Genomic DNA, 19347 nt, shown 5'->3' on the forward strand with positions numbered 1-19347 from the left:
ATCCATGTAAATCAATAAGCCACTATCCTGTGCCAAAACCTACTTCTGTCCATCACACTTATATAACTTAAGAGGTAGTGGATTTTCTTAGTCCAGAAGAATGTCTCCCTTCTTCTGGACAGCAGATCACAGTTTCAGTCGGTCGGTGAAATCTTCACCTGAAGGAATCACTCCCTTCCCCAGGTTTCAATCCTTTTCCAAGGCACAAAACAAAGTTCCAGGTTGCAGTGACAAAAGGTGGTAAAGTTCTCAATTCAAACTCAAAAGGTAAAGTTCCAATTCAAAGGTCAACATTCCTCATTGCCCATATTTGCTTCTTCACTTTTGGTTCCTGGAGAATGGGATTCCCTTCCCCTGGTTTTTCTTGGATTTGTTCTCACACGCTCTTCACAGTGTACAACAGGGAGAACAACTCCCTTCCCCTGGCCTTTCTCAAGCCTTTTTTCACAGTTCAAAACACATGGGGTAATGACTCCTTCTCCTGGCCTTTCTTATTCTCAGTTCACAACATCAGGGGAAGGACTCCCTTCCCATTGCTTCTCTTATTCTTAATTTCACATTTCACAACAACAAGGGGAAGGACATCCTTCTCGTGGCCTTTCATCTCTTTCATGGTCTCACACAGCTGGCTCACTACCTGCCAGGTACTGCCACGCAGAAGATGGTGTAATGGTTTCATCATTCTTGCGTGTGGGTCCCAAACCCGGATTTCCTCGTCTCTTTGCTTTGGCAGACCTGGTTCATTACCCTGCGAGGCAATGCCACAAAGAAGTCGGCCCAGGAGACTATTCGTTATTGGGTGCAGGTCCCAGACCCGTCTCATCACTCTTCAGCCCTTCTAGTGTTCCGCCAAAGATCCCACCAACGCCAGATACAGGCAATGCACTTGCCGGTGCTCTACGGTCGGTTGTGGGCTTCTCTGTGTTCGGGCTGCATCTCCAGTGACTGCAGCAGTTGAGCAGCATCTTCTCCTTCTTGGGCTGCGTGCCTCCAGTTGAATGCACTTTCCAGCTCCATCGGTCGGCTAGATACCCGTTCTTCCTCCCGTTTCGTCGGTCTGTCCACAGCAGACATGCCAGGAAAGCCTCTGCTGGCAGACAAGGGTCTTGGTTCCGGTTCTCCCTTCTTGTCCTTGATCACCGGCTTTGAATCTCGCGGTTCTGTCAGACGGGGCTTCTCTCCCTCTTCTGCAGTCCTTCCTTTATTTCTATGTGTGATTCTCCAATGGGAGTTAGAGAACCACTAGAAGGCTCACTAGAGGGTCTAGGAATAGTCGGTAGGGTCCCGCACATCCGCCTCATCACAGTGCTTGCCCATTGTATTTGTGCTGGGAAGTCTTTTCTCCTCATCATTCCAGTATGAGCCAAGGATGTTTTTAGTGGGTAGTGTAAGGAAGGCATGTATGAAACAGTAAGACAGACACAAGTGAGCACAGTTCGAGGGTGTTTATTGTACTCCAATTGGGTTTGAAAAACGCCAATCTAATCCTACGTCTGAAGATGGGAGCAAGCTACGACCATCAAATAATTATAACGCAGCGCTAGTCGAGTCGTATCAAAATTAAAGGGCCTATACTAGTAAACCTATTGCCAATCCTTACTTCTAAATACAAATAGTGTGGGAAACAATATTATACAAAAGAAGTGTTCAAAAAATGATATGTCAGGAAATTCAAGCAGTTGGTTTCCCTTCCCCACGTTTTCAGCATGGGAGAAAGCAGCACATTCGAGCTTAGCAACTCTCTGGCTTTACTAGCATGAGGATGCGTTCAAAATGTCAATATCAGAGCCTTCGGTGCCAAAGTCTCTTTGCCATTCAAAGTCTCTTATTTAAGAGGTCCTGATGGGACACAACAAACATTAAAATTCCTTTCTTCTCAGAATTTGACATGTAAAACTTCTAAGGTGCTTTACTGGTCACTCTGGGTCCCCCTCCACTGGACTCGGACCCACTTTAACACACAACCTTTTATTAGTCTCCCTCTGCTCCCTCCGCTGGGCTCGGACCAAATTTATCTACTTTTCTCAAATTTTCCTTACTTCATCAAAATCGAAGAATTTTGACTGTATGCAGGATTTTGCTCGACCCGTCGCAGGACCACTTTGATTCACAATTCTTTGTAATCTTGTCAATAGAATCCCTTTCAACTTTCACTTCTGCCACTTTTCAGATGGATACCTTACAGAGACCTTCGATTGAGCACCTATGCAGTGCTGGACCACTCTGTCAAAGGTATTGCATGTTACTTTTAAATTTCAATCACTCATCAGCAGCTCAACTTTACTGCGTCTTTTATCACACGCGTTTTAACAATGTTTGTTCCAGCACTCGCCATACAATGTTGCTGCTTGCAACCTTGGCTTCAACAGAGACCGGTCTTGTATCAGTCTCTCCAACTCGCCGGCTGTGTTGATTTCATTGGCACTGCTTTGTTCTTGGAGCCAAGGATGGTACCACGGCGGCTGCTGCTTCTCCCCGTCTTGATTGTTGACGCTGGAGTTCTCTGGCTATCTCTGACACAGAATGCAGGATTCTTCAGCCTGATTTCGTGGTTTCACGCTTTTTAATCTTGAGGGCTCTTGAAAGTAACGGTTCCTTGTTGGAAAGGGCAATGTAATTTCCCTGCTTTCGATTCCCTCCTGTTTTGCCGCCTTTCTTCTCTCATTCAGCTGCCGTCTCGAAGCTGCTGTTTCCTCACGTGCTTTGCCTCGCTCAGAGTGTGCTCTCATGATCCGACTTTTATCTGTGTGAGGAAGCTTAATGGAAGTCAGGTGTGTGTGATGTTCAGTAATTGCCTAACCTCATCCAGCCATTGTATTTAGACACGCCAGTTATACTGCTCAGGTGTTAGTCTTTTTTCTCCCATAGCGGGCTGTCCGCGTGAAAGTTTTCATGTTGCAAAACTGGGGGGTAGAGTACCTAAGTATCCTACCTGGCAGGATGGGGCAAAGGTATTACAGGGAAGGGGGTGCTGTGTCTCACCATCCGGTGTTCCGCTGCCACTCCCTGAGGACCCCTCACCCAGGTGAGCCGCCCACATTGGTGTTACGCTCACCTGGTATCCACGGGGACGCCACCCAACCCTGGTTGGATGATTTACACTCTCGAACCCTCTCCCGGTCCCTTGGTAAGGCCTCTGGTTAAAGATGGGTCTGCAATATAGGAGAGCTGGATTCAATACCAGATTGCCTTTATGCATTCCCACCTCCCTTGGCCTCAACTCCTTCCTCCCCCTTGGGCCTTCTCCTCACCTTGATATTGTAAGAGGTGGATTTTCCGTCCTGCTCCTCGTGGCAGGGGCACATAGATGTGGGGGGTGAGCAGCGACCAAATTACTTCACTGGTGCAAGCCCCCCTGTGGGAATCCAGGCCTGCTGCGACTCTGTAGGTTTGCTGCTTTACAGTCTTTATATGCAGTTCTTATGTTCCTCTTAGTTCGAATAATAATGTCTTGCTTCTTTCCTTTTAGGTATGGAAAGGTATTTTGGTGTTCGCCTTTTATATTGCTAACCTGTGTCTTTTCTCTCCTTGCAGTTTGCGATGTTCTTCACCGAGCGCTGTAATGTTCCAGCAATGATACTGACCAGGAGATGACTACCCAGGTAAGAATTGTGTGGCCTTCTTCATTCGGGAGGAAACGTGAGTAAACGCTTACTAATGCTGTCTTTCTTTCTCGTCTTTCCAGGTTATGGTATTCCAGGATGCATGCAGTGCCGGATGATGGAGTTCGTACCTTCAGGTGAGTGGAACTGAAGTCAGCGATGGATTGAAGACGGGATACTGTTCCAGGTAAGTTTCGTAGTGTTCTTTCTCTCTCTGCAGGTCCTTGGTTTCAGGTAAGCTGGCATCATAGAACTGGACACGGTGAGCGTTACACTGCCCACAGCAGAATAACGCAAAGCATGTTCTGCTGTTTGGGTGTGGTTTAAATAGTCTCAGGTAAAGTGGTCCAGGTAAAATAGTCCCAGGCCTGCCACACCCAAAAGACTAGACCACACAGCTCAGTTCCTTGTAACTGAGCTATGTGTGTGCCTCCATGTTGGCTGAACTCCCCCACCCCCCCCCCAAGTTAAATAGTCCCAAGTAAATAGTCCCATTCTAATGTTGGTCTTCATGATGGCTATGAGCCTGGCACCAAAGGCGCCAGGTCTGACTCCAAGAGGTTCTTGGATGAGGTTTTAAGGCCTTTGACCTGGCCCTAACTGTAAGTCTAACTTGCCAGTGAGGGCCAGGGGCAAGGGTCATGACAACTGGCCCACCCCCAGGAACTGGATCCAAAAGAGATGGCTGTGTCCTGGCCACCTGGATGACAGATCTCTGATTCTTTAAGAGAGGAGTGGGGCAGAAAAATTGGGTTGGATGTCACGGAGGGCTTGTGGCTAAACATGTGTATGAATGTGAAGTTGTGCTCGTTGGGACTCACGGAAAGATCGAGACAGATTAAAATACTTAATCGAATTTATTAGACGCCTGAAAGAATGTATAAAAGAGGGATGTTGGAGAATGCAGAATGGTGGAGATTTTCATGTGAAATCGGTACGCTGGAACATCTACTATGGGATTGCAGACTGGTGAGGCTGTTTTGGGGTGAGATTGGACGTATATGTGATGAAGTGATTGTTGGTCTCCCGGTCTTGGATTTTAGTGTGATCATATTGGGGAGTGATGAGTCTTTGGATGATCTCACTCGGAGTAAGAAGAAGTGGTTGTTCAGAGGGGCGATGACTGGTAAAAGAATTATCTTGAGGAACTGGAAGAATGCTTTGACATTGAATATTGAGACGTGGTTGTCAGAGATGAATGAATTGGCAAATATGGAGAGAGTGATGTATAGGAGACCTGGTAAATTGGCTTTGTTTGAGAAAATATGGGGTAGATTTTTGCAGCTATTTTAACTTGGCATTGTAGTTGTTGGGGGGGTAATTGAGAGATGTATTTGATTTGTTGGGGGTTTACGGTGTTGTATATCTCACTCTGTACATAGAACTGTGTAAAATGCTGTGCTTTTCTTGTGTAATTTGCCATGTTTTATTTCTTATACGCTGATTGTCTTGGGTTTTGTAACAGATGTTGTGTAAATAAAGTTTAAAAAAAAAAAGATCTCTGGGGACTAGCGGGTGAGACACCTTCTGGTTTCTCACAGTAGTCCCTACTCTTTCTCATCCTGTTGGAAGTTAAGTACTGGATTTTGCAGAGACACATGGATGTCTGTGGTATGGAAGTGAGGGGTGAGAAGGTGGGTATCTTGGACGACTGAGGGGAGGTAAAGGAAGTGGTTGGAGAGTGAGGGATGTTGTACCACATTCTCCCTAGATGGTCATCCTTGTTCCTAGAAGGGGAGTCTCCCCCCATAAGATCCTCCTCTGTGTACTAACCACAGGGGGACTATCGGGTAGCGGCCTCACCTCCCTGGCCTCATGTCAAGGGGCTCCGCCTCAGGGAGAGGTGCCAATATTTAAGGATTCGTCACACCTCTCTGGTTTGTCAGCTTCGGCGTAGCACCTGGCCATTACAGGCCTATCGTGCAGACTAACCTACCTTTGTGGTAGCTTCCTAAAGTTGTCAAGCTCAACTCTAAAATCTGAGAGTGTTTTCCGGATGTGGGGTCCTGAGTGTGCTGGTGCTGGAGCTGCCCAAGGCACGCTTTAGCCCTGTTCAATTCCTGCCATATTGAGTGCAGCATGCCAAATCCGTTTGCCGTTGATGCCCCCCTGGTATGTACTGTAAAGGCATGTAATAATGTTGCAATAGTTGAGACAGAGCCTACATTCTTCTCAAAGTAGTTAATATTTTCATAAAGGTTGAATGAAAAAACTGGGTCCTGCAGCGCATCTGACTTAAATCTTCACGCCGGTCTACACCTCCCTTTGGTTGCCCAAGCCACCTCGAGCACTAAGGGTGAGTGGTCTGAGAGAGTTCGAGGAAGAATCACAGTCCCTGGCATCTCTGAGTAACTTCTCTGACACACACACCACAGATCTATACCGCAAGTGCATAGCATGCACAGTAGAGTAAAAATATACTCCCACCTTGTCCCATGCATGATATGATAGATGATATAAGGCATTTATAATGCGCCTATACACAAGTGTTTCAAGGAGCGACAAGGCAAGGGAGGGGAACAGAGGTAAGACAGAGACAACGAGCTTACTAGGCCAGGTGACTCTGAGATCGCGCAAGTGCAAGGGAGGGGGGCAAGGGGAAAAGTGAGAGGGGGAGGGGAAGTGTAGTACATAGGATAACAGTAAATAAATAAGAAAAATAATAAAAACAATACATAAGAAGTGCAGCCAGCTGGTGGTAGGTGCAAGGTAAGTGCAGATATCAGGTGTCAGGTGCTGGTAGGGGCTGTAGGGATACAGAAAAAGCCCCAGAGTGCAAGGGTTGCCAGGGGGGTAGTGTAGGTGTGCAACCGGTGGGGAGGGGGCCTGGGCCCAAGAACAGAGGGTAGTCAGGTGACCAGTGCAGTTTCAGCCAGGAGTTCAGCGGGGGAGAGGAAGAGTGAAAGCAGAAGCAAAGAGGAAGGTCTTGAGGTGCTTCCGTGACCCAAGATGGTTCTCCTCAATTTTCAGAGAGGCAAGGAGGCTGTTCACAGGGAAGAACCAGCTGAAGAAAGAGATCTACCACCAGCTTATTGCTTGGAGAAGCGACTGACCCTGAGACAGTTTGAGGTGGATGAGGGAAGAGTTTGAGAGGGAATATATTTAGGAAAAGAGAGTTGAAGGTATTGAGGCCCCAGGGCCCAGAAGGCCTTGAGGACAATGCAGAGGGTTTTGAACTGAATCCTTGCAGCCACTGGGAGCCAGTGCAGTGAGTTCAGTCCTGGAGAGATACGATCCCTGGGCTTGAGGCCAAGGACAAGTCTTGCAGGCCTGTTTTGGATGAGTTGCAGAGGGCAGAGAGTAGAGGCATGCAGATTTAGAAAGAGGCTGTTGCAGTAATCCATTCTAGAGAGAACCAGTTCGCTGGAGACAGTCAGCTTCTGGGGAAGGAGAGGAAAGGAAGAATACCTCTGAGGAGGTGCAGCTGGTATTTTGACTTCTATACCTCTGAGGAGATGCAGTTGGTAGTGTGACTTCAGAGATGTGAGGAATGAAGGAGAGTGTGGAGTCGGAGATGAACCTGAGGTTTTTAGCTTCACAGGTGGGAGCAGGAAGATGGCCAAGGGAGGCCGGCCAGAGAGTGACAGGAAAGGAGGGAGGGGGTGTGCTGATGAAGAGAATCTCAGTCTTACTGGCATTAAGGCAGAGATCATTGGCGGCACACCACTCCTGGATAGCAGACAGGTAGTCAGGGATTAGAGAAGGAGAAGAGGTGGCTGAGGGGAGCCTGAAAATGAGCTGTCATCTGCATAGCACTGAAAGTTGGGGCAGAGAACGGCAATGCAGTGGGCAAGATGTGCCAGGTATTGATTGAACAGCCAGGGAGAGAAGTTAGACCCCTGGGGAACACCACAGGTAGAGATAGAGATAGAGGAGAGGAAGGACCCAAGATGGACCTGGGAGGGTCGATCGGAGAAGAAAGAAGTCAGCCAAGCCACGGCCTGATCAGTGATACCAGGGTTATCACAGAGACGGTTGAGCAGGATGGCATGGTTGACCGTGTCAAAGGCAGAAGAGAGATCAAGTAATATGAGGAAACAGGGGGTGTTGGAATCAAGGTTAGAAACTGGTCTTCGCGGATGTTCAGGAGAGCAGTTTCAGTGCTTCTGGCAGCTCTGAAGCCAGATTGATGGTCGTTGGGACAACAAACAGATTCAGTGTGAATATTAAGCTGGGAGATGGGCAGCTTTTCCAGGAGTTTGCCAAGGAAAGGAATGATGGAGATTGGGCGATAGTTAGCCAGGCAGGATGGGTCGGCTTAGGGTTTCTTGAGAAGAGGGTGCACAAGGGAGTGCTTCAGGGCGGAAGGGAAGACTCCAGTGGCAAAGGAGTGGTTGCAGAAGTCAGCCAGAGCAGGAGCCAGGGTGTCAATGTGGTCCTTGATGGTTTTGGAGGAACAGGGGTGAACCCGTTTTGATGAGACTTTCATAGATTGGACTTGTCTAGAAATCTCATCTGGGGAGAACAGGGGAAAGGCAGAGAAGGAGGGAGGAGATGTGGCTGAAGAAAGGCCAGAGGAAGAGCATGGAGTAGAGGGGGGAGAAGAAGAGAGTGAGGACAGGATGTACTGAGTTTTAGAGATGAAATAAGAAGCCAGAGCCGTGCAGAGGGCCTGCGAGGGGGCAGGAGCGGTAGAGAATGCAACAGGATTGGCCAGTTCCTTGCAGAGTTTAAAGAGTTCGGCCAAGTTATTGGATGCCGCAGAGACATGGGCTTGAATGTGAGCTCTCTTGTTGGTGCGGACAGAGAGCCGTTATTGCCTTTGGAGCAGGCGGTAGGCCAGTTTGCCAGAGGATGTACCAGAAGCATGCCATTTCCTCTCAGCCACCCAGCACTTGGGTTTGAGGGGGATGAGGTCTGAGTCGTAAATGGAGTTGCACTTGGCTTTTGGCTTCACGGGGATCCTCATGATAGGGGCAAGAGCATCAAGAGTATCAGATATAGCAGAGTGGAGCATAGAGAGGGCTGTGTCAGGGAGTGAGTCAGCCAGAAGGGGAAGTGGGGGCTGAGAATGTAGCGGCGAAAGCCTCAACTGACACACGCTTCATGGGTCGGATAACCGGGAAGGTAAGTGGCAGTGCTGGAAGTGGCTTTGCCTGAGGGGTAGAGGGGGTGAGCTGGGAGGAAAGAAGAAAGTGATCACTCCAGGAGAGAGGGGTGGTGAGAGGGATAGAAAAGGGAAGGTCTGAAGAGATCAGAACATCCAGAGTGTGCCCTGCAAAGTGAGTCTGGCCAGAGGGGAGAATAGAGAGTGAGAGAGTCACAGAGGTCGTGAAAGAGTCCAGAGGAAGGACAGGAAGCATACAGGTGGATTTTAAAGTCTCCAAGAAGGAGGAGATGAGTGGTGGAGACCAGGAGGGAAGATGAGAGGTATGCCCACCCAGAGAGGAAGGAGGAGATCTAACCAGATGGCCGATAGATAGTGGCCACAGTGAGGGAATGGCCAGGAGAGAGCTGGCAGACAAGGCATTCAAAAGAGGAGTAGGCCTGCGTAGGGATGACAGAGGCAGGGATCCACTCAGGGAAGATCAGGGCTACACCCCGTCCGGAATGGTTGGATCTGGGCACGGAGAGGATCTTGTAGCCATCAGGAAGGAGAGTGGCAAAGCTTGTGACAGAGCTAGCCATGAACCATGTCTCAGTGAGACCCAGAACATCAAGGTCAAGTTCTTCCAGGAGGCAGCAGATGTCAGAGGAGTGTTTGACAGCAGAGCGAAAGTTGAGAGTGGCAATATGGAGAAGGTTGCCGTCCTTGAAAGAATTCCGGGGAGGGGTACAAATCAGAGGTGCGCCCAGCAGAGGTGTAGAAGAAGCCCGAAGGGGGGCAGAAGAGGAAGGAGGAAAGGGCAGGGAAGCCAAGGAGGAGACAGTATCACCCGCCACACATCCACCAATCACAATTCGTGAATCCCATCTGCTATAATGGGTGCCACCCCAATTAGGGCTCGAGGGCCTGAGCTTGATCGATCTTTTGAAACATGCAGTATGGTATTGAAGTCACCTCTCCAGATTATCTCTGCCGCTGGATATGGTGCTAGTAGCATCAATACCTTATCATAAAAGGTGGGGTCATCTATGTTGGGGCCATAGCTGTTCATCAGCACAATCTCCCTCCTACACAGGTGCCCATGCACTGTAACATAGCCCCTGTGGGTCTACTACTGACCTTGCACAGGTGAATGGGAGCGACTTATATATCAATATCATCACACCTCGTGCCCGCGCGGAATATGAAGTGTAATATCTCTGGTCACCCCACTAACCTTACCTCCTCCTCCACTGACCCACCCTGGCTTATCCTCTTTTGGCCTCCATGCATTGTGCCTCTACTATCCATTCCTCCCTCCTCCCCGCTAACCTTACCTCATCCTCCACTGACCAACCCTGTCTTATCCTGTTTATCCCCATGCATAGCGGATAGGTGTTTTGCACTGGATTACACAGAAATTGTCCTGCGTGCAATGTATGATATACACCGAAAAATATGAACAGTCTAAAAAACTAACATGGAAGGTCGTCGAACGTTGGCAAGCCACACGCCCATGCAGAATTTGACATGAGGGAGTGAGCTTGTTAAGTTATGAAGACTGAAGGAAAGAGGTTTCATTAAAAGCACTTTGACTGGTTATGAAAACAAATTCAAGTTTGAAAATCGTTCTTGCATGGACCTAAATTACATTATACATTATCTCAAGTTGTGTACATCATATCCTAGCCTCTGAAGACATCTTGGGACTAATTAAGTGTGTGTAAGATTTAAAATGTGCCGGCGAGAATTACTCTCTTATAAATTAGCACTGCACTGGCTTTCCAGCAGAAAATCCATTGGTCACATTTGCCATGCATGGGGACAGGCAGATTTTTAGATATGTTTCCGTAAGCAGGAGCATAGTGAAAAGCCAACGCAGTGCAAACTTAAAATAAAGTAATTTCCGCTCACAGCAAACTTTAAAATCCTTTAAAAACATTTTTAGCATGGCGCATTTTAAATCCGCCATACCCTTAATCCTGCCCCTTGTGCATGACAAAATCATCTGTTGGTTCAGATATTGTATTCAAATCCAATAATTCACACTTTAATTATCGAAATGTGTGTCACTGCTGTTTACTCGACTATTAAAAGCCCATCCACTACCAATTACGTTATCGACAAGGATAATTTTGAAATGTGCAGGAGCCACTTTATTACTGTTTGCAAATGTAACTTTGGATCCATACCTATTTCACTTTCTTCAGCTGTCGTTGGACCACTCTGAGGTTCTTCTTCAGGCTTAGGTGGAAGGCTTGCCAAGTGTTTGTTGATAAATTGTACACGTGCTTGGTAAGCCTAGAAAAATATATTGAAAAAAGCATAATAAATGGTTTGCACAGATGTATTTCAATAAGACATACAAGCGCCAATTCATAAAACATGCCCTGACTTATGTGTAACTCCTGCTTTCTACAGATGGGGGATTCACTAAGGTGAATCTGTCCATGTAATGGCTTTTTAGGCGATATTTCCACCACCCACAGAATTTACTGGCAGGAATCACAGCATGAGAGTGGTTCACATGTACCAGTGTGCTTCTTGATTCCCAAAAGAAACTCACTCCGGGATATGGCAATCCATGGGTCTCTTTCACCTGCATCTGCTCTGCCCCATTGTAGGCCAGGTTGCAGGGTAAGTCTGACAGGTATTGCTACAGATCCCCGTCAATATATCCAAACTCCTAATGGAAAGGATCATGCTATACAAACGGTGAATTTTTTCTTTTGATAAGCAATATGATAAACACCAAATTACTGCGAGCAAACGAGCGCTGCAAGGGTGCCCGAAGTAACGTGCCTTTTTTGTCTAATTTCTGAGAGGGGTGGCAATGGAAAAACCACAATTACAGTGATGGACCTCATAGATTGTGTCACTTTAGACACGTAGCCAGATCCCAAACGACTGAGGTTCAGGTGACCAATGCATGTATCCAGAGGGTGACTGGCTGCAGGTCCCTTGCAGGTGAAAGTAGTACATCCTCTTGTAAGCCAGGCCACTATCCTGGAGTTCATTATTTCCCTCTGCAGCTGCCCAGTGTTACCAAGTCACTGAAACCTCAATAGCAAAGGGAGATAGGGAAACACTAGTGGGAAGGAGAGCCAGCCACTCCATGAAGCTGCCTGAGGAGGCATTAAATGGGGGAGAAGAGTCCTCCCAATGCTGGCAAGAGTCAAAGGGCCTCATGACGAGTCCGGCGGTAACCGAGGGGGTAAAACTGCCTGGCTACCGCCGGACTCATATTGCAATTCCACCTCCGTGATTCCCAGAATTACCCGGGCATTACAACCCCGGTGACCCGGGAATTCCAGAGGCGGAATGGTGTAAATCCCCATTCCCATTGAGCCCGATAGGACTCAATGGGAATGGAGATCATGGAAACACCGGCACCATCTCGTGATGGTGCCGGTGTTTCCTCGTCCGCCTGCAGGTGGGCGGTGTTAAACCCGCCAGGTCAGACCTGGCGGGATAGACGCCTCCGCCTGCAGGAGTCGTGATCACCCGGTATGGAAACAATGGTGGCGGCGTGTTTACCGCCACCGTTGTTTCCATACCGGGTGAGTTGTAATGAGGCCCAATATGGCTCCTACACATATGCACGCGCACACATACATGTGTCTCACAAAAAAAGAAACACACACTGCTTTACCTGCCGGAGGTCCACAGGTCTAAGTGAGTCTTAGTGGGAGTCCCTGCACGACGCACTCTTGAGGGAAAATCAGGAAATTGATCGTGCACCAGTCCTCCAAGAACAACAAGGCAGAGATAGGAATTGACAGGTCCCTTAGGGCTAAGGGTCTTTCTCGAGGCAAAGGTAGTATGAGGAGAGTTTATGGTATTCACAAGGTGGGAGGCTGTGTAGTGTTCAAGAGATATTATATGTTTTGAGACACAGAATGCCAGAGCGAGTGAGGCAAGAGAGATTAGCTCTTTTTGGTGTCAGTTGTGAAGGAGTAAATTCATAGTATGTAATTGGGTGAACAATTGTTAGAAATATAATTTCCTTGACTAAATGTTTCTTCAGGAGACTGGTTCCAGCCCAAACCAAGATGGTGAAAGAGAACCCAGTCATTGGTAGGTTAGAATATCTGCTGAAAGGCAATGTGGGACTCTAGACACCATGCCTTTCATCCAAACCCTTAGAACCACCAGGTCACAGTTTTTGAGGGCTCCAAAATGGGGCCTAGTTGAACCAAAAGACTTCAGTAAGAAGAGCTTCAGAGTACCAAAGACTTAGATGGACATGGTCCAGATTAGATTGGTGGGAGAAATCTTAGTTTTACTAGAGAAAGATCTAATTTGACATTCTTAGATGTTTACAATATTTGACCAAATAAGTTTAAAAGACGTTAATCTGCTGAAAAAACAATGTATTTTAGAACTCAATATGGGAATGCCGTATGATATGTGCTCAACGCAGAAGGCGTTGGTTTGTGGCAAAGTGAGTGATCCTACTTCAGGATTACCTTCTGACTTGTGCGTGACAATGAGCATGGGTATTTTCCAGTGAGCGACTGAAGTGCACATTCTGATAAAGAACATCTCGGTGCAGGGTGCGTGGGACACAGAGATAATCACATATGAAGAAAGACCCCAGTGGCACAGTGCATGCGTTTGTACATTTGTGCATATGAAGGAGCGCAGATCCATTGGGAGTATTCTGCAAGTGCACCAGGCAGAGTGCAGTGTCAACGGTGCCATGTGGATTGCCGCAAAATATAAATTTAGCCGCTGAGACATGAAACTCAGATTGATGAACTTTCTCTTCCTGGATACTGTAAATAGTTATGGTATATTTAGTTAAGCCTGAGTCATCAGAAGAAATAATATAAAGAATGTTCACATTTCTTGTTAAGAAGAAAGGAACTTTCTAAAAAGCCTCTCAGAGAGTACACAGAGGAAACCAGGCATTTAAGGTTTTTTGGGGAAGGAGTTTGGAAGGAAAGAAAGGAATCAGAAGAGATAACCAGTGTTGTGAATGTTTTAGAGATATCCAGTTCTTGAGCTAGTTCTTTTTTTGAATCCATTTCCTCTTTCCTCTCTAGTTGGTACTGGTGTGCAACTGAAAAGGTTGCAGGCAGAACCATCAGTAGGGGTCGTGGGGTTCAGCAACTCTGACAGGTGCAGTGAACTGGTACTTGACGGGAATGAGGGGCTCATGCATGGCATGCGATTGTGAACCACAACTTCCAACAAACTTTGAGAAGAGAGCTAGTTCTCCATGGACTAGCCAGGTAGACTGCTGACTTGGAAAAGCAAGTACCCCACAAACCTGGCAAGCAAAGCACTGGATCAGGAAGCAGCCAAACACTCCTGCATGACCCTGCCATGGGCAGGTAAACTATAAGAAACTCTCCTCATCTGTGTGCAAGGAGGTGGAAGGCACCGGAGGCCAAGGCCAATCAGAACTGGGAATACCCAGGAAGAAACCATGCAGCAGATAAGAATAATTACTTTCCAATCATCTTATAACCAACAATTCAAAAGAAAGTTAGTCTGCACTAGCTTTGTGGGGGAGAGATTGGCATTCCTAAGAACTGGTGTTACAGACAGAGACAAGAACTCTACAGAGATTACATTCGGAGAGAGAGAAGGAGCATGCAAGGAGGAAAGAAAGGAATGTGTTGAAGGAAAAGGGAGAGCAGAAGAAGGGGGAGGAACAGGACTGAGACAGTACGAGGAGCAGAGCTTGAGCTAGAGGAAATGGAGGAGCAGGAGTACGAGCAGAAGGAGGAGGAGGTCAAGAGCTTGAGAGCAAAACCCAAGAGTGTCACCTGAGAGCAGAACACAAAAGAGAGTCAGCTTCAGGGGACCACATTGTTCCAGTACCAAAGTGGGGGCTTTAGGATAAGGCAGGGGGCTGGTTACGGACATGGGGACAGCAGCTGGCATTGACCAGTGAGAGCATACTATAAAAAGTGATGCTGTAAATTAGAGATGTTATATCCCCATTAGAGTAACAAGCAAGCCAAGGGTTTATGATTCCCTAAAGTCTCAGGAGTGAGAGGAACGACTGAATGTGTATATGAGCTGTACAAAATTTCCGAATTAATATTTATTAATCCAAGTTAATATAGGTGAGAGCGGATTGATTGTCACCAGTTGCGTTTACAGTGAGTATGCGTTCCCGATCAGGCGGGTTGCAATCCACATCATGAATACGAAAACGTAACAGGAACTGAGATGGAGCATTGGCCCTGGGGTCAGAGAGGATGCAAAACAAAGTACAAACACCTAAGATGATCGATCACACATCGCAGATAAGGGGCACCAGGAGTTGGAGTTCTGAATGAATGTTTTTAGTACTAACGAAGGTGGTACATGAAAGAAGACTAGAGGTGCACATGGGAGATTGGGTACCAACATATGTAGGCTGAAACACCGAGTGTCAACATTGTCTAGATCAAGCTCTAGATGACATTTGAGGTAATTGAGATAAAGACCTACCATTATAGCCACATTGGTGAGTATCTGCGGATGAAGCTCTATAAACAAATGAATAAAATAAAAACAAATAGGCCCAGACAGATGGAAGCTGTATGGATAGTAAAATTCATCATCACATCTATGCCTGTTTTATCTAATAAAAACTGATGTTTATAGGAGATCTTACTCATAGAAACATTGTTAATTTATGATGGAATAGAATAATGTCTATTACTGCACATGTTTACTAACCCCTGAGCACTTTATTACAGTTGTGGCTGTTTTGATGGGGTACAATTGGATGGCATAATTAAAGCGATGTTTCGCATATGAAAAATTGCTATGGATTGTGTTGTTACTTACAAATTAGACACTGTTCTACAGACCACAAATGACTTGGGACAAATCTGCACTACAAATAATAAGAAGTAGGGTGGGTGACCTTATGATTTATAGATTTTTGTTTCATAGGAGCCCACCATTAATAGAGTCCCTTTTTGGAGTGTACCCAGATTGATTATAGGTGAGAGCGGATCCTTGTAATGCAGTGTACATGTGCAGTGTATTCTGGTACTCCAGAAAATTGTGATTTGCAGACTCCCTGCTGCACTGCCACCCTTATATTAACCCTGCCATTGTTAGCTGAAAGCAGGCTTGTCAAAGCCGCTGTGCTGTAACTTGTTTGAGCTTGCAACAAATCTTTAAAATAAACAAAATCCAACAAAACGATGCATGAAATAGCTAAAGAGTCAGGCAGTCCATGGGGAGGAGGGGTGTTACCTTCAATTACAACTATGTTGTGGGATTGTACAATATTTTAAAACACTTTACAGGACAAGTTGTGACTGAGCCAAGTAGCTACTCTAAAGCAACTCTGCATTAAACATTCATCAGCCCATGACAACACAGATGATTCAAATGTACCAGCAAAATACATTCTGACACAAGCTAGCCACATCCTTAGACGCACATAATAAGTAAAGAAGAGCCTGTTTGCGTTCATACTTTCAGAAGCGGCCGACCAAACTGGACCCTTAATAAAAACGGCACAGGTGGTGGTGGATTCTAAGTCCAGTCAACAGTCGGGTCCGATGAACAAACAGAAGAGCAAGACTCTGATATTAGGGCTGTGAGAAACCTGAAGGTGTCTCCTTGACTAGTCCCAGGGGATCTGTCATCCAGGTGGCCAGGACACGGCCATCACTATTGGTTCCAGTTCCTGGGGTGGACCAGTGAGGGAGGATCACTTGGATGAGGGGTACTCGGCGAGTGGAAGCGGGACACCGATGGGTGAGGCGCGGTATCCCCTTCTTATAATACCTTTTGCCCTGCCTACCACATAGGATACTCAGACTCTACCCCCCGCCCCATTTTCCGAAACAAACACTTTCTTACACCATGAAAGACAACAGACTAACACTAGTGCCATTTACTTGACATGTCCCGAGACAAGGGTCAGGCAATTGACCAGAACCACACACACCTGATGGCCCTTTCCCTTCCCCACAGGGATAAAAGGTGGAGCCCGAGAGCACACTAGGAGTAAGGCAGGCCGCACGACGAGACAGCTATCCAAGCACAGCAGTTCAAGAGTAGGAGAGAGGTGGCGAGAACCGAAAGGGTGGTGAAAAGACAAGCACCCGTGCCCTTTCCGACCCAGTCTCGTGAAGCTTCTGTAGAAGACTGCGAACAATAAGCAGCGTGTGGTGCAGCAGATGTCAACGGTACACGGAGCACACCTACATGGATAATCAGAACAGGGAGAGGCACTTGCTAACGGGGTACCAGCCTTGACTCCAGAGACAAGAAAAGCCAAGCGGTTCATCATAGCCAGTGAATCGAGGGGAGAACCCTTAAGAAACCGAACTGTGTTGAACAAAAGTTGCAAATGATAAATGAAGGAAAGTTCAAAGAACTATTAACAAATGAGGGGAAAACCAGCCGCAGTGGGGCCCGGCACCACATGGGTGCTTATTCGAGAGACTCTGCTTGATCCCACGTTTGCTGAACCTACCGATACCAGAAGGCCCTAGGAGAGCCGGAAGGAAAAGGTCAAAGTGGTCATACAAGGGTCTAGCAAAACCCCCTGTGCAGTCGAAAGTCTTTGACTTGCACGAAATTGAAACGCTAAGGGAGATGAATCCCGCATAGTGAGAAAAGAGAAAGAACTGTGTGTTTGACATTAATTGGCAAGAGTGAACCCAACAGAGGGATGCCGATGGAAAGGGGCAAAGTCTGAAGTCCCAATGAACAGTGTGCTGCAAGAGTAAACCTGACAGAGGGATGTCCACAGCGAACTGTTTAAAAAGACATTAAGGCTTGTGAATGCCACAGGTGAAATTGTTTTTGGAAGAAGCCATAGTGAACCCGACGGAAGGAGGCTGATATTCGAGAGGGGTCTGAGCCCGAAAGAGGGAGACACATGGGTGAAAGTCATCACCCAAAGTACAGTTGGAAAGGAACCTTTTGTTTGTTACTTTGAACACACCATATCCTCAGAGGCAAGAGACGTTTTGAACACCTTTTTCTTTCTTGTGAATCTTATCCCACATTTTTTTTTGTATTTAGTTGTAAGGATTGGCAATATGTTTTTTAGAATAGACCCTTTCATTTGACATGACGCCACTAGGACTGCCTTATTATTTTTTGATGGTCGTAGCTTACTGCTTTCTTAGATTTAGGTTTAGATTAGGCGTTTTACAACCTGCACATAGAGTTTAATAAACACCCTTGAACTGTGATCACTTGTGTCTGTCTTTACTATTACCACCATGAGTTCCTTACAGGGCACGCTGAAAAGAGCTCAAGGGAGATATTACATCAGTGAACCACAAGATGGATCAATTGGCCATCAAATTTGAAGCTTCACAACACAAGGTAAAGCAGATTTGTAGTCAGCTGACAGAACTGGAACAAAGAATGGGAGCCATTGAGGACACAGCAAATAAACACAATGCAGATATTGCAGCTTTGAAGAAGGACTGATTGCAGTGAAAGCCAAGAATGAAGATTTGGAGTTGTGTTCATGCAGTAATAATTTATGAATAATCGGTCCTCCAGAAAATGATGTGCATGGCCCATTGGAGCTATTTTGGAAAAAAACATTTTGGAAGTACTGGGCAAACCTGTCCTCTCGCAGAATTCTTTGAGCAAACATGTTGCTAGCCCCCAGACCAGCACCGGGCCAGCCCCTCAGACCCTTACTCCCCTGGATGTTTAACTACAGAGACAGGGGCTTACTACTCAGAGTGGATGGATAACCTGGGGGAGTCCAGTTTGAAAATACACATCTGCAGAATGTTCCCAATTCCAGCGCAACAGTTCAAGCAGCATGTAGAACCTTTCGGAGCTTAAGAAGGCACTGCATCAAAATGGTTCCAATATCAGACGCTTTTACCATCCAAACTCAAGGTGCATCAGTAAGACAAGTCTTATTTTTTCAATACACTATGTGAAGTGCAATCGTCCATCACTACTCAACTGAAAACAGTCATGGTACTCTAGCTAAATAGTCTGGACAGTCCCAGAAACACTGCAGTCCATGAACTAATAGTAAACAGAAAGAATATGATAGTTTAACAACTTCCTCATAGATGCTTTTAGATCAGGAGTGGGGTGGGATTTTCCGCATTCCACTAGGCCAATACTGCTTCAATGGAGTATTTAACCTTTTGATTACTTGTTTAGGAACATTTAGACTAAGGGAAGTTATTGATACACTGAGTTTCGGAGCCTTCGACAGAGTGGGTGTGAGCAATTGTTTGGGTTCTTTCATAAGAAGGTTGCCTGCCTGTAGGTGGAGGGAAGTAATTGTTCACAAAGCTACAGATAAATAAACATACCTCACTCAGGCAGTAAGACACTATTTGCGGTAGCTAAAGATGCATTTTAAAAGGGGGCACACACCGTTCATGGCCTGAATAACAGTTTTTAAAAAAAATATTATACCGTCTGCCCATAGGCCTAGCGTCAAAGTGTTGTTGCTATAAGAGACTCACCTTTTCGGACAAACAACGAACATATTGGTAATGAGTGAGGATAAAATCACAAGTCCTTCTCCTATTCACACCACTCTAGAGGAGACCGTATCCTAATGCATAAAAGCATTAATGTTAATGAATTGATATGCCTCGAACTTTGATCCAGCTTATTTTATTTCAGAAAGTATTTTTGACATGTTTCATAGATAGATCATCCAGATCATTGAAGTCCATCTGAAACATCAGTTGTCTTGCCGGATTTGATGTCTCTTTCCCCACCGCGCACCTTGAACTTCTCTGTGCTCCTTCC

The 19347-nt window shown here is 46.4% G+C and overlaps 1 protein-coding gene across 2 annotated transcripts in view; it reads right to left on the bottom strand.

Annotated features, from left to right (window-relative positions):
- Positions 1 to 19347, bottom strand: part of ADGB (androglobin) — a 2161023-nt gene that overhangs the window by 186282 nt on the left and 1955394 nt on the right. For both annotated transcript variants that reach the window (XM_069606692.1, XM_069606693.1), the window contains one exon: positions 10821 to 10929. In XM_069606692.1, the coding sequence (XP_069462793.1) occupies positions 10821 to 10929 (109 nt within the window). The remainder of the gene's footprint in view (positions 1 to 10820; positions 10930 to 19347) is intronic.

Source organism: Ambystoma mexicanum, chromosome 4p (assembly GCF_040938575.1).
Source record: "Ambystoma mexicanum isolate Mex_15411 chromosome 4p, UKY_AmexF1_1, whole genome shotgun sequence".
Lineage (NCBI taxonomy): Eukaryota > Metazoa > Chordata > Amphibia > Caudata > Ambystomatidae > Ambystoma > Ambystoma mexicanum.